Source organism: Acomys russatus, chromosome 7, assembly GCF_903995435.1.
Source record: "Acomys russatus chromosome 7, mAcoRus1.1, whole genome shotgun sequence".
In the NCBI taxonomy this organism is placed as follows: Eukaryota; Metazoa; Chordata; class Mammalia; order Rodentia; family Muridae; genus Acomys; species Acomys russatus.
Window position 1 is genome coordinate 35,707,695 of NC_067143.1, and position 16,112 is coordinate 35,723,806.

At 45.1% G+C, this 16,112-nt stretch overlaps 1 protein-coding gene across 1 annotated transcript in view; it reads right to left on the bottom strand.

Moving 5' to 3' along the window:
• Iqgap1 (IQ motif containing GTPase activating protein 1) overlaps positions 1–16,112 on the bottom strand; it is a 101,278-nt gene that overhangs the window by 52,616 nt on the left and 32,550 nt on the right. Inside the window, exons 3-9 of the mRNA XM_051148815.1 lie at positions 13,488–13,644; positions 11,019–11,096; positions 7,853–7,929; positions 4,773–4,840; positions 3,149–3,262; positions 2,448–2,626; positions 977–1,061 (exon numbers count right to left, since the gene is read on the bottom strand). Coding sequence (XP_051004772.1) covers positions 977–1,061; positions 2,448–2,626; positions 3,149–3,262; positions 4,773–4,840; positions 7,853–7,929; positions 11,019–11,096; positions 13,488–13,644 — 758 coding nt within the window. The remainder of the gene's footprint in view (positions 1–976; positions 1,062–2,447; positions 2,627–3,148; positions 3,263–4,772; positions 4,841–7,852; positions 7,930–11,018; positions 11,097–13,487; positions 13,645–16,112) is intronic.

The following is a 16,112-nucleotide window of genomic DNA, read 5'->3' on the forward strand; positions in this document are numbered from 1 at the left end:
CGAAGAAAAAAAAAAAAGTTAGAATCTCTAGCAGGGCATGGTTGTATATGCCTTTAATCCCAGCACTTGGGAGGCAGAGGCAGAAGGATCTCTGTGAGTTCAAGGCCAGCCAGCTTGTTCTACAAAGTGAATCCAGAACAACCAGGTCGGTTACACAAGAGAAACCCAATCTTGAAACAAAACGGAACAAACAAACAAAAACAAAAGGCTACATTCTCAGTTTTAATTAAATGCATACTTTGAAGGATATGAGAAAACGTAGACAGGACCTATCTCATTTATTGGTTATGTGGCTCTTTATTTTTTTTTTAAATTTTAGTTACATTGTTGTGTTTAGTGGGAGGGGTGCTTGTGTAGGACAGCTTGCTGGACTGGTTTTCTCCTTCCACCATGTGGGTCTTCGGTGGGAACTGAACTAAGATCACCAGATTTGTCAGCAAACTTCTTTACCTGCTGAGCCATTTGCCAGTCCCAATAATTCTTTTTATAAAATATTATTTGTACAAAATACTCATTTATTTATTTGTGTGCATGTGTGTGAGTGACTGTGGAGGTCTGAAGACAACCAGCTCTCTCTTCTTCCACCATGTGAGTTGCAGGGATCACACTCAAATAAATCACCCAGCATAGCAGCAAGCACTTTTTACCTGCTGAGGTATCTTACTGACTCTGTCTCAAAAAGTGTGTGTGTGTGTGTGTGTGTGTGTGTGTGTGTGTGCACGCGCACGCAGAAAATAATTTTTACATTTGTAACAGGGTAAAAGAATAAAGCTGTCACCAAAAGGACCATCCCAGAAGCTATACAGGTCCATGAGTGAAAACCTGCCAGGGACAATACCAGAAACAGGCACAGATTGTAGGAAGCACAGACTCTCAAACAACCCAGTGAGCAGCCCCAGCCACACCATAAGCAAGCAGCTCAGTGCCCACTCTGCTCCCCTACCTCCCTGGGTGTCTAACTCAGGGCCATACTTACTATTGACTTTGTTCACATTCCCTTGGATTTCAGCTTGTGTGAGCAGCTCCTCGTAAACATCCCTTTCTCTGTCAGAATTTTCCGTCTGAAGATGGGTAAAAAGGGTAGAGATCAGCCCAGTTCTCTGAAGAGCCCAGGGAAGGGAGACATATGTATGTTCTCCTCCCCTCCCCCACCCCCATGACAAACCAAGAGCAAGTCGAGGTATGCAGTTCAGATCTTCTGTGACAGTTACATGACTACACCTACACACACACACACACACACACCTGAGCCGGAAGGAAGCACAGGAGGAACCACCCTGCCTACTAAGGGCAGCGGCTGAGCCGGCATCCCTGCCTGAGAGGAGGGCTTGTGCAGGTGCAGGCTAGGAGCCTTGTGGCCTGCCTGAAAGCCTTCCCAGCACCTACTCTGGGCCTTAAAATCCCTGCTCCACAAAAAACAGGCACAGACCTTCAATTTGCCATCTGAAGACCTCTCAACAAATCAAGACTTCTCAGTCACTGACTCCAAGGGCTAAATAAATGTGCGTAGAGTCTTGTTCGTTTATTGTTGTATACGCGGATGATGAACGGGTGGGTGTAGTGTGAGCACGTGGCAGCCAGAGAACAACTCTATAGACTTGTTAGCTCTCTCCTTTCACCATCACGTGGGTTCTAGTGACTGAACGAGGTCCTCAGGCTTCTCACCAGCCCTGAGAGAGACTCACTATGAAGCTCTGGCTGGCCTGGAACTCACTATATAGGCCAGGGCTGGGCTCAAACTCACAGAGACCCATCTGCCTCTGCCTCCCAGGTGCTGGGGTCAATGGCAAGCAGCTGTTTTGTTCTGAGAGAGCCTCATCTGTGTGTCAAGGGTGGCTACAATCACTAACGGAATCATTCCACACACAACAATAATATTAATATTTAGAGATCATAGCTAAAAAGAAAACCATTCAAATTTACTTTAAATGGCCACATAAAGCGTGAAATGGACTCCCCCCACACACACAAAAAAAAGTTCAATGCCAGAAGACTATGCACTAAGCAATTCCACTTATGAGAAATTCTAGGTAAGAAGTGATAGAGAAGAGACCGAGAGCTGCACATGGTAGCTCATGCCTTTTAACTGAGGAGGCAGAGGCAGGCAGAGCTCTGAGGTCAAGGGCAGTCTGGTCTACAGAGTGAGTTCAAGGACAGTCATAGCTGCACAAAGAAACTCTGTCTCGAAAAAATAAGAAAGGGAAAACAGACTGGTAGCTGCCAAGAGCTGGAGTGGGAAAGTGGACTTGATGGCACACAGGCAGTGGGAGCTCTTGGCATGACAGTTAAATAAGCATATACATATCTATCAGAACTCAACTGTACACACAAAATGGGCAAACTGTACTGCACATAAAATTACATCCAAAGAAAATAGCTTTTAAAATGCAGATTTACCAAATATGGAAGAGTATAAGTCAATTTAGAAGATACTGCTGCATTTTTACCCTGTTTTTAGCATTTGCCATCTTGTCCTGCTTGGCCTGGTAAAGAATATCCTGGTAGGTGGAAGCCAAGGCTTCTTCCAGATTGACAAGCATGGCATTGGGGTTCTTCAGGGCTGTAAACGTGTCGGCTGGAACTCTATGGTCAATAGCTTCATTAATAGCAATAACAGCAGCATGTACTAAAGAGAAACAAACAAACAACAAAATCAGGACACGGCACACGGAGCTTATAGGTGGTAACAGGTGTACACCACACAGGCCAGCCGATACAGAGACTCCTTTCCCAGAGAACAAGAGCAAGCAGGGCTGGAGGAGCAGCCTGGCCCTCCGCCTGCCATCTCTTCCTTTGTGCAGAGCAGGCAGCTCCACCTGGAACCCATTGGGATTTTCAGTTCAGCTTGCATACCCATAATATTACCTAGCCAGGTGTCTCTGCTGTGGGAAAATGTCCACCCGTAACTACGTACTAAATACTGTTTACAAAAAGATCCCAAAAAGGGACCAAAATTTTAGACTCACTTCTTAAATGTCTTTAAGAAAAAGTGATCATCTATTTCCAAATGACCACAGCATGGACTAGAGCAGGTCCAAAACTATCTACAGATGAAAGCTTGCTAGCAGAGCTGCTCGTGCCCAGAACCCCAGCGTATCACCAGCCACTGAGTAAAGCCCATTTCAGCCCAGAAAAGCTCCATCCTTACGAGCAGCTTCATCCACCGAGAGCTCATTGGCCAGGATGCCGCCGATCTTGCTGAAGGCAGGCATCTGGATCCCGTACTTCTCCAGCTCAATCTTCATGTTGTTGATCTCTTCCTCTGCAGGAAAGGATGGAGACCCAGTCACACAGGGAAGCGCCTTCTCCTAACTTAGAAGACTCAGATTCTTCCAACTATGAAATGGGATAAATAGAGGCCCCTGCCTCTAATTAATGATTAATACTGTATGAAAGCACTTAGCACAGTACCTGCCAGACAAGTCATCAGTAACATCAGCTTACTACTATGGTCAAGAGCATCAAACATAACTATACGACAAGGAGACCTAGGGGACACAGCTTTTAAGAACTGCTACTTACAGTATTTCCTACAGAAATCTATGCATGAACAGAGGCTCTAAAGGGAACTCAGTGGCTGAGTCACAGTCCGTTATCTCTGTCTTTATAATCCAAATCACTAGCTGCTACTCAGTTTTCTTTCTAAGGCAGAAAGCCAAATGATAAAGCAAGCTTTGGCCTTTCCCCTGAGTCTAGTGAATGAGTTTCCTGGAAGGAAAAATATTATAGATAAAAGCTTTATTACGAATTTTAAACTCCAAGGCCGACAAAATAATCACCAGTTGAGAGAGTTGAACCTAACTCCTGACCAATGCTACCACTGTCCACTCTCTCCTCAGGCCCAATCTCTTCAAGCACCTGACTATAGCAAACGCACAAAATGTTAGGGCTTGGAACGTGGCTTATCCCACAGCATCCATGTTAGAGCTCAGTCCACACTGTGGGGCTGTGAGAGGCGGGTCTAGTGGGAGGTCCCTAGGTCACTGAAGACCCTGTTCTTGGAAAGGAGTAAGGTTATTCTGACAGAACCTTTACTTCTCACAACTGGCTGTTGGAGAAAGCTTGGACCCCCGCAGTTTTCTGGCTCTAGTCTTAGAGTCCAGTCTCTGTTGTGTGTGCTCCCACCAGACCATCTGCTAGTATTCTCTCCCCAGCAGCCAAGCCAACGGGTTGTCTGACTCTGGATTTCCAGTCCCCAAAGCCTCTCTCTATAAGGTATTTTACTGTACTTACAATACACAAGAAATGTGGACCAGGAAAATTTAAACTTTTAAGATAACTAAGCTGTTGTTTCTGAGTCACCTCGCACTCCACTCCTGTCCCTTAGTTCTTCCCCAAGAGGTACTAGTTAAAAAAACTTTTTTCACAACATGTACACATTTAATGTTAGCACCACAAACTAACATTTTATGACGTAGGTGTTACTATTCTCAAATAACCGACGCACACATACAAAAACACATACAAGAACACTAAATTCACCAGTCCCCCACATCACAATGAAAGAGCAGCGTTGGCCATTCCCAGGCCCTGCTCTTTCTCCACACGAAAACAGAGCAGCATTGGCCATTCCCAGGCCCTGCTCTTTCTCCACACGAAAACAGAGCAGCGTTGGCCATTCCCAGGCCCTGCTCTTTCTCCACACGAAAACAGGCCATTTATTTATGCTCCCACGTCTGCCTTGCAGAGTACTTTCCAAGCCTGTCTCCTTTAAGACAAGTTTTGAACTTTCCGGGCGGTTCCCGACTGCACGAGGCTCTGCGAGTCCTTACCTGTGAAGTCGACCTTCCCATACAGGTCCTGAATCTGAGGAGCCAGGCCCAGTTTGAACAGGTACAAACTAGAAGACACCAAGGTGCAGAGTGAGGCCTCCTGCTGCGGTACTGCTGCTCTCACGGGAAGGGCAAACCCGCGAAGAGCACTGAAGTGAGCTGGCGGTGGCAGTGTCTACCTCTGTGTGCTTTTTGTCACAATGAGTGGCACAATACAATGAAAGATTCCCCTCAGATTCCAATTCAAGTCCCAGTTGTGGCACAAAGTTAATGTAATTAGATGTTAATGTTAATATAGCTGATATTCTGTTGGCACTGGTGAGGTCTTCTCACTTGTAAGTTTTAGGTAGGAAGATACCTGAACAAGTCTCACGAAAACGACTCAGACAGCAAAGCAAACTGTGCTTCGGTGAGCTCCTATTACTGACAGAGAGGCTTAGATCAGGCTAACTAAGAGTTTAAAATGCAGTGCATGTTATGTATCTTTGTTTTTTAGAGAATAAAAAGACTGTAAGCCGGGTATGGTGGCGCACGCCTTTAATCCCAGCACTGGGGAGGCAGAGGCAGAAGGATCTTTGTGAGTTTGAGGCCAGCCTGGTCTACAAAGTGAGTCCAGGGCAGCCAAGGCTACATAGAGAAGCCTTGTCTTGGGGGGGGGGGGAGATTCTAGACTCCAAGCTCTATGAAGGGCAGGACAACAAATCTCAGCAGCCAGTCTTTCAGAGATAAATGTCCATAAAACTGTGGGGTTCAAAATCAATGAATTAGAAGAAATCAGACATGCACTTTATAGACACTGACTCAGCAAGACGTAGAACAAACCAACAAAAATATCAGAAGGAGCTGGTACGTTGCCCTGGCATCTTGCCATCAACCCTGCTGACCCAAGGTTGACCCTCAGGATCCACATGGTGGAAGAACTGACTCCTGTGAGGTGTCCTCTGACCTTGACATGCATACCTGTGCACATGCAAAATAAAATGATTTTTTGTTTTGTTTTGTTTTCCAGACAGGGCTTCGCTGTGTAGCCTTGGCTGTCCTGGATTCACTCTGTAGACCAGGCTGGCCTTGAACTCACAGTGATCCTCCTGCCTCTGACTCCCTGAGTGCTGGGGTTGCAGGCATGCGCCACCACATCTAGCTGCAAATAAAATTATTTAAGTATTTTTAAAAAGTGCAATCAGGAGCCTGGTCTACATAGCAAGTTCAGGACAGCCAAGGCTACACAGAGAAACCCTGTCTCAAAAAAACAAAAAACAAACAAACAAACAAAAAAGTGCAACCAGGGGTGTGGGTTGGGAGTTGGGGTCTAGAGAGATGGCTCAGCAGTTAAGAGCACTGACTGTTCCAGGGGACCTGTGTTCAATTCCTAGCACCCAAAAGGAAGCTTACAACTGTCTGTAACTCCAAGATCTGACACCCTTACACAAACATCATGCACATAAAATAAATAAGTTTTTTAAAAAGTGCAACAGAGTAATCCAGGTTTGCACACATCTATAAACTGTGGTATCTTCCAAACAGCCATACACTGAAGATAAATACTCAAGATAATCTCAGGTAACTTACCAGTTTTTGCCAACAAATGAAGTCATACTAACCCAAACTCAATTTTCACATGTGTGTGTGGGGGGGGGGGGTTTAATTTTTCTTAATATAAGGCGAGGGTTGGTGGGCTTATTTAACACCAAAATTGGTGGGGTTTTATTTCAATTTGCATTGGGGTGGGAGATCTCACTTTGCAGTCCTGGCTGGCCTAGAACTCACTATGTAGCCGAGGAGCCCCTGGAACTCCTGATCCTTCTAACTCCAAGTTTGCACAATTCCATTCTGCTCCTTGGGCAGCCTCTGATGCAGCAGGGGTCCAGAGCCCCTTTCTAATGACACATCAGGACAAAGGGTGGAAACCCACTATTGTTCTCCATTTCTCTTGCTTATGCAGCCTATGCTTAGAAAGCACAGAGCAGAGAGTTCTGACTTGCGATCTATGGTTTCTCTCCTCTCATTCAGTGTCATTCCTGAGCTAAGTTAGCAACTCTTGACAGTACGTAGAAGAGGCTGTTAATTACTCAGGGCCTCGGCAGCACCTCTCTGGACAGACCCCCACCTCCACACCTGCCAAGCTCAGAAGGCCTTTGTAGGCATGACCTTCACAAGGCCTCCACCACAGACAGTCACAATGCTGAGGATTAGTCCAGATACGTGCATTGGAACTCATTAGGCTCTTCACACAGAAGGTGTACTAGCCAGCTGTAGTCGCTCTTCCAAACACTCACAATGATGAGTCCAGCCTAAGTCTCATCAAAACCCCAGAGACGGGGCAGCTCAGTGGCAGAAGGTACGTGTAGCATGTGTGAGGTCATGGACTCAACTTGAGACAACAGGCTTCTTATAGACACATGCTATACACTTTCACTCATAAAATTAGCATTGATTAAGCATGCATGCATGAGGGCATATAGCAAGAGGAATTTGAGCAAACAAATCTCACCTTCACATCCCTTCTGCCCCAACCTTTTCCGTTAGTCCTACAGCCGTGAAGCAAGTCCAATAAAACATTATCCCACCATTCCCAACTGTACTATGCACCCTCCTCTCCCCCTCCCGCTCCGTACACACAGCACTGTTTCCTGCTAAGTCAGTACCGGGCTGAGTCTAAGAAGTGGGAACTTGAAATTAAGTCATTTTTCCATAAAATTATACTTTCCTTCCTATCATATTTGTGTTGGTATAAAAATTACTTAATGAATGAACAAGTAACAATGGCAGAGGCCTAGAAAACTAAATGAAGGGCACCACACCCTGATTAAGATGCAGTTATGAGAGACATCAGATAAAAGATGAAAGATTATACCATGTTTCTGCAACAATAATGTATTATGAGAATAAACAAATCACTTCTCTTTGCTCCCTAAAAACAACACAGGTGTTTCTGTAAGGATAATAGCCTTCTATTCCATTTGGAAAACCCCAAAGTTGAAGCAAAACCTCTTTCATTCTTACACCCTGGACAAAAAAGATACACACTCGACTGAGAAGTTATCCTTAAGTGACTTATTTTAGCAAGAAGCCCTGGTTACCTGAGAGCGTGGATACAGTAGATGCATCTTGGCATGTTCTTCCGGTCATAGATGTCTGTGGTTTCTGGGTAAAAAATCTAGGAAGAAATCAAAGAAGCAGACTGAATGGACTGGTTGGAAGAATCTGGAAAAAAAAATAACTTTTACTAAGATAGATAAGGCCTCAGTAAAAGATCCTCAGGGGGAATCGCAGGAATACTGGTGCTTGCAAGAGAGCGAGGGAAGAAGATGGCTATCATGTCCAAAGCCAGACAAGTGTGGACTTGGCAAGTAGGACAAAGATGTGCCCTAGCTTTGGAGCAAAGGATGAAAGGCAGCGTGGAGAGCACCCAGGAGACAGGAGACAGGCAGCGCTGGCTAGTGAGGACATGGGAGCTGGAGAGGCAGTCTGGAAGGTTGTGGTGGTGGTGGTGGATGGACGAGAGACATTTCTGGTAAGTGAAGGAAGTTTGGGAGGACTGGATGAAGAGTGCATGCTATCTCCAAATTTCTGAGGCTAAGTCAGAAGCATCCTAACTTCAAGGCTTGCTGGGATGCATAGTAAGTTGAAGGGAAGCCTGGAAAACATTTTTTTAAGACCAGGCTGACCTCAAACTCACAAAGATCCTCGTGCCTTTGCCTTCCCGAGTGCTGGGATTACAGGCATGCACCACAGTACCCAGTGAAGTCTGGAAAACTTAGTGAGACGGTCTCAAAATAAAGACCAATGAAGGCTGAGGACATAGCACAGAGCAAAGCACTTGTCTAGCACGCATGACGGCCCAGGTTCGTCTCTATTGCCACCACAAAACAAAACAAGACCCCTACTAACAGCAAACATAAACACACTCTAAATCCATTCAAAGGAGGTAAATTACCACTGCCCACGATGACAACACTATATGAAAGGCAGGATTTTATACTAGGGTGCATTTTATGTTCTAGAAAACGGGAATAGAAGGCTTAGGTGCACAGAAGGGCCAGGTAACCATAGCAACTTGGTGCAATGCATTTCCTGACATTTGTGGGACTGAAATCTCAAGCACACTCTTCACAAAGTGGAGCACTTCAGCACTGTACTCTGAGGAAGTGAGGACAAAAGCGGGCCTCTTACAAAGACTCAGATCTGGATTTAGTCAGCTCAACAGAGCCATGCCTAAGGATGTGCTTAGCACTGTGCTGGGCATCAAAGACTGATTACCACGTGACTTTAGTCACTTTATGACACTCTAGATCTCATTTCTATCTCTATTCTTTCTTCAGTTACAAAAAACCTGGGCTCCACAGGGAATTATAAAGAAAATAAAACCCATAAAGAAAATAATCCCATCAGAGTAATGAAAAGTATTTCCTTACCAATTTTTCATAAGCTCACCTACTTTATTTTTGCACAAAAAAACAGTGATCTCATCTTTGCTGGAAACAAGCGTTTGTAACCTTAAGCTACTGTCCCTCCCCTTACTTAATATCAAAGACAATTTTTAAATTTTTATGCATGAATGTTTTGTCTGCATGCCAGGTATAGGCCTGGCAATTGTGGAGGCCAGAAGAGGGCAGCAGAGCTCCTGGACTTGGAGCTACAGGTGGGGTGTGGGTGCCGAGAACTAAACCCATGTTCTATGGACGAGCAGCCAGTGCTCAGAAGTGGTGAGCAATTTCTCTGGCCTCTCAAAGGCAATCTTTACTGGCAGTATTTTCAGGTTTAACATGATTAGAACCACTACTGAAGGAATATGAAGTCTGCTCCAGTTTTTTTTTTTTTTCTGTCATAAGCACTGATGAAAACATCTTCTTGTGTCTTTTTTAATTGTTGGAGGGGTAATACATTCCCAGAAGTATGTCAGAAACAGAAAGGAAGGAAGAAGAGAGGGAGGGAGGGGCAGAGGGAGGGAAGAAAGTCCAGAGGGCAGGTGGGAGGCAGGCCTGTCTTGTCTCACTGAGCTTCGTGGTGCATGTCTTTAAATCTAGCACTGTGAATGCAGAAGACAGGCAGAGTTTGGGGCCAGCCTGGACTACATGGTGAGTCCCAGACCAACCAGGACTATATTTGAGGGGGGGAGGGGGAGACAGACAGACAGATAGAGACAGAGAGAGAGGCAGAGAGAGAGAGAGACAGAGACAGACAGACAGAGACAGAGACACAAAAACAAACCCATGTCTGTGAAAGCAGAGGTACAGCTGAGAAGGCAAGAGATGACAACTTACTAAGGTCATCACAAAATAAACTGAACAAGACACTCAGGATGCACACTCTCATGTTAAAGCCACAGCCACCACACACACACCTCATTACATTGCCTCAACAACTAAAGTGTGAAAAAACTTGCGTACTGCCTGTAGATTTGTAAATTCTGGAGCTAGAAGGTGACATCTTTAAAATAGTTGCTTGGTTTTGCTAGGGTCAGACTTTTAATATAATTATATTGTGTATAAGTAAAAACTACAGCTGTGCACTTTAAAATGATGAGTCCATATTACATAAAGCTCATCAAAGAAAAACCACTTTAATGTACACTAGGTGGGTATAAAGGCAGGCTGGATAGATGCCTGCTATCTCAGCACTCAGAAGGCTTAGCCAGGAAAATCATTAGAGTCAGGCTGAGCTACAGAGTAAGATCTTATCCAAAGACCAAGCCGGACATGTCACTAGCTCAGTTGGCAGAGCACTTGCCTAGCAAGTCAACACCCTGGGTTTGATCTCCAGCACCCCAATTACAAAACAAAAGCACAAACAGCAATGTAAACCTCCAACTGATGTAGGAAAAATAACTATCACATTAGATTTCTCTAGGGTAAGGCGAAGCATATATAAGGAAAAAGAACAAATACAATAGAAAAAGAATAATATTCCTTTCCTGAATCAGACTGAAAAGGACCTTATCTACGGAGGAGGAGGGAAAACTTAACCAGTATGTTGTTATGTACCTATAAACAAAGCCAGTACTCTACAAGTTGAGGCACGGGGATTTTGAGTTCAAAGCCAGCCTAGGTAGGCTACAGCTTCAGCTTGAGCAACTATTCTAAAAACCAACAAAGAGCAGTGTAAAGGGAGTGAGGGACAAAAGCAGGGAAGGAAGGACAGAAGGAAGGATGGAGAGATGGTTGGTTGGTTTGGAAAATAATTTTACAGATTGAATGAGAATTGTTATGTCAAAACCAGCAGCAACACGAACGGCAGGTGAGTTACCTTGGGCAATCCGATCTCGTCCATGGCGTTGAGCCACTGGATCACGTTGTCCGTGTGTCTGAAGTGCAGGCCCGTAGCCTGGAAGGGGCACAAGCGCATGAGGTGCTGCTGGCAAACACCACAGAACTCTTCGTGTAACAACCCTGCCTCTAGACGTCACTGCACGCCCGCCTCAGTACCAAGAGCTCCAATCTCCCTCTCTCCCTTAGAAACAGTCTGGAGAACCGCCCTCACCTGCGTGCTTTACAGTGCGGCCTCTGGAATCACATTATCTGAGATGCAGTTCTCGGGCTTGGACATCTATGGTGACAGAAGTCGTTCGCCCTTGTACTAGTCTGAGGTGCCTCAACTATCACAGCTACTTTGTGCAGCTGTGTGAGCTGTATGAGACGGTGCCCACATACACCACGGGAGTTAGCGTGGTGCTTGGGCAGAGAGTCAGAAGGGACAGATTACACAACACATCAGTCAAGGCTTTCGCAATATATTCAGAGGTAAACCTCTGCAAATGCGCATCTGCTAAAACAATGCTGTGTTTCAAAAGAGATACGCATTTTGTTTGTTTGGTTTTTCTTTCTTTCTTTCTTTCTTTTTTTTTTTCTTTTTTTTGAGATAAGGTTTCTCTATGTAGCCTTGTCTGTTCTGCAACTCTCCTTGTTGACCAGGCTGACCTCAAACTCAGAGGTCCACTTCACTTTCCTCTGCTCCCCAAATGCTAGGATAAAGGCATGTGCCACCATGCCCAGCCACAAAGGGACATACAAATAGGGATTTTTAAGAAGTTGCTGCTGCAAATCATTTTTTTTAATTTATATACAGTTGCAAATGATGGCATGCACATGCACCACTCAGGAGGTAGAAGCAAAATTGTCACAAGTTCCAGGCCTGCCACAATTACAAAGTGAGACCCTACGTCAAGCAAGAAAACCTCTCCTCTGCATTAACGTGGCACTGTTCTGTCTACAGGGCATCTCCGTGCTGGGCGTGGCAGCACACACCTTTAACTCCATTCTTGGGAGGCAGAGGCAGGAAACTCTCTGTGAGCTCCAGGCCAACTTGATCTATATAGCAAGCTCTGGGCTAGCCAGGAATACACAGGTGAGATCCAAGGAGAGAAGGAGAATGGGGGATAGCACTAAAGACATCTTTAGCATAACTGTTTATTTACAATTCAAAGTATTAAATCTTTCCTTTTTAAGACGTTTCTAGTCTGATATGCTAATGTGCACCTTTAATCCCAGCACTCGGGAGACAGAGGCGGGTGGTTACATCTATAAGTTTAAGGCCAGCCTGGTCTACAGAGCGAGTTTAGGATAGCCAGGGCTACATATCAAGACCTTGTCTTAAAAAAGAAGTTGCCAAGCAACGGTGGCGCACGCCTTTAATCCCAGCCCTCAGGAGGCAGAGGCAGGCGGAGCTCTGAGTTCAAGGCCAGTCCGGTCTATACAATGAGTTCCAGGACAGGGCAATGCAGGAAAAAAACTCTGATCTCAAAAGGGGGGGGGGGGGGGGGAAAAAAAAAAAAGCAGTTGAAGTAGTTTTAGTTGAGGGAGTGGGTCCTGGTGACACATCTCTGAAGACGCCTGTCTTCTCCCTTCTCTGCCCTCCCTTTCCTCTTTCAGTCTCCTGCCCCATTTGCTCCCACTTCTCAGTCACTGTGAGGTGAGTCCTTATAAGCTTTGTTCTGTGCTATGATGGTCACCACAGCCAAGAAAGACTGGAGCAAAATGACAGAGTATACTCAGGGAGCTATGGGCCAGAGTAAATCTTTCCTGCTTTGATTTATGTCATTTCAGACAATTAACACATTAGTGACTCTGGCTGAGGACCTCTACCTTCTTGAGCTGAATTTAAACATAAAACATGAAAGCATTTTCACAGTCTGCAGCTTTCACTCATGCGGCTTTTGGCTCAGTCCTGAAAGTCAACCCCTGACACTCTGGCTATATATCCCTCAACTGCCTTTCAGACAGCAAGTTCCTGCTAGGAGCTCTAGAAACGGGGACTCTGGTCCTCTTCTCAACATCTCAAGTGTCCCTTTCAGGGCCTGGGCCACGGCCTCCGTCCATTCCCTTACCTAAGCATTCTGAAATTAAGGCTCTTTCGCATTGTATCTTGAACTCCAGTATTACAGGGGGAATTTTCCCAAAGTCGCTATAGCTACACTTCAGTGCCTAGTTCCAGTGTGACAATGGTAATTCCCCCAGTTACTTCCTCTACTTTCTAAGAATGAAACAAAAAAAAAAATCATCCAGGCTAAGAAATTCTAGATGAATAGCCCTGACAGAGCATCCTACCAGAAATGCACAGCTGATGCCATTTCCTGATGTATTTACTCCACACTGCCCACATACGTTTTAAGGGTGGTACTTTGTTTGGACCAAGCACACACCTTGCACGTATTTCTCAACAGATATTGTACAGAACAAGTGTGCTAACCCTAATCTAGGCACCAAGCAAAGAACTCACCTTGTATCTGGTCTGCTCTCGATCATAGATTTTTTTCAGTGACACCACTTTGGGAGAGAAGAAGTTGCCCAGTTTGGCAAGGTAGACGCCGTTCCGAAGCCCCTCCTCTAGCTCCGTGGTGGGCGGCAGGTCCTCCCCTAGGCATGCCTCCATCCACCTGCACAAGAGCAAACGGGGTCAGGAATACCTCACAGATGCTCGTTTCTATGCTCCTGAGCCAGACGTAACAACGCTCCCCAACACACTCCACAGGCCACGCTCCCAGCTCAGTCCAGTGAGCCCGGGCCATACACTGGGGACACCATACGCTGGGGAGAACGCCACCTTCGCCACTAGCGTGAGGCTGTGCCACAAACCTTAGCCTCCACCTGCAAGGCCAAGAAAAACCATGTGCAACTGAAGCCACCGTCTCAACTGCTTACATTTGTCACTGGTGGTCTTTTCAGGGTGGTGACTTTCTAGGCTCAGGCACTAAGGTTGCTTTTAATAGTCAGTCAGCTAAAAATACCAGAAGGACAAAACTCCTAAGGAAGATATAAATAAAAGGCTCTCTCCTCCCTCCCCCTGCGCTCCCTTTCCTTTTTCCCTTTTGCTTATTTTTTATTTTTGGTAGAATAATGAATTCTTAAGTGGCTTCTTAGAGACAGAAAGAGATGGCTACATGCAAAGGGAACTAGAAACTACTTTTTCTACTGAATGCTGATCTCAAGAGTGAAGGGAATAGAAGACAAAGGGTTTAGCTGTATCTATTTCCTAACAGAAATGTAGATAACTAGCATTGTTTACAGTAATGGGTTTTTAACCTCTTTTAAATGTTTTAACACTTAAAATAAATATAGATAAAGTGTCTGTGTGTAAGCAGCCCTTGCCACACATGGCACATGTGTGGATGTCATGAAACAGCTTGCTGGAGTCTGTTCCCTCCTTCCACAGGTCGTCAACACTTGGTAACCAGCACTTTCATCCACTGAGGCATCTTAATGGCCTTTTAACCACTTTTTGCCAGAGTCTTTTGACTGAGGAAAGATATAGAGCACACATTCCAAATGCTCGTATATTTATATTTTATATATAACCTCACAACTTTCATTCACTTTATGAACTTGGAGTAAGAACTCATAGCTTGAAGTCATTCCACTCAAGTTATGAAGGCCAGCATTATGCTTATACTCCACTCCACGCTGGGAGGAAAAATCCAAAACAATAGATGCTGCTGATCTGTTCAACCAAAGTAATAATTTTTTTTTAAAAAACTAGGTGGTACACACCTTTAATCCCAACATTTCAGAGGCAGAGTCAGGCAGATCTTTGTGAGTTCAAGGCCAGCCTGGACTACAAAGTGAGTCCAGGACAGGCAAGGCTACACAGAGAAACTCTGTCTCAAAAACAAAAACAAAAACAAACAAACAAAACAAAACAAAACAAAAACTCACAATACAGCAGGCTAAAGTAAAAATAAGACATTTATAAAATGTATCAGTACAAGAACTTTTATTTTTTTTTTTTTTTTTTTTTTTTGGTTTTTCGAGACAGGGTTTCTCTGTGTAGCCTTGGCCATCCTGGACTCACTTTGTAGACCAGGCTGGCCTCGAACTCACAGCGATCCGCCTGCCTCTGCCTCCCGAGTGCTGGGATTAAAGGCATGCGCCACCACGCCCGGCAGTACAAGAACTTTTATTTTGTTGTTTTCGTTGGGTTTTTTCCTTGGAGTCCAGAGTCCTGCTAGCTTCAGTTCTTGAAATTAAGCAATCCTCCTGCCTCAGCTTCCAGAGTACTCAAGACTTTAGGAACCCATTGTGACTGTACCCATAGAAGTTTACATTAAGAGCCAAAGAGGGATAGGGATGCAGTTTGATGGCACAGTATTTCCCCAGCGGCCTCTAGGCCCTAAGTTCAATACTCAATGCCTCCTCAAAACTAAAAAGACAGAAGTGGAGAGATGGCTAAGCAGTTAAGAGCACTGGCTGCTCTTCCAGGGGACCTGGGTTCTATTCCTAATACCCACATGGAAGTTCAGAGGCTCTAAAACCCCTTTCTGACCTCCATGGACACGGGGTACATAAGTGGTGCACATACATACATGCAGCATTCATAGACATAAATCAATCAATCAATTCTCCCTTTTTCCTTTAAATGCTATAGAACAGTAACTCAGGGGTTTTTAAATTATTAATTGGGGGGGGGGGAGGCTTTGAGACAGGGTTTCTTTGTGTAGCCTTGACTATCCTGGACTTGCTTTGTAGACCAAACTGGCCTCGAACTCACAGCGATCTGCCTGCCTCTGCCTCTCAAGTACTGGGATTAAAGGCGTGCGCCACCACCGAGTGGCTTTAATCCCAGCATTAGGGAGGCAGAGGCAGTATTATCATCATCGACATTATCATCATCATTTTGTTTGTTTTGTTTTTGGTTTTTCAAAACAGGGTTTCTCTGTGTAGCCTTGACTGTCCTGGACTCGATTTGTAGATAGGCTGGCCTTGAACTCTGCCTCCCGAGTGCTGGGATTAAAGGTGAGCGCCACCATGCCGGCACAGACACAGGTAGAACAGAGGCAGCAAGTTTCCCAGAAGAGCTGCCATGGTAACTGAGTTAGCTACCAATCTGCCAGGGCTACAGAATTCAAAC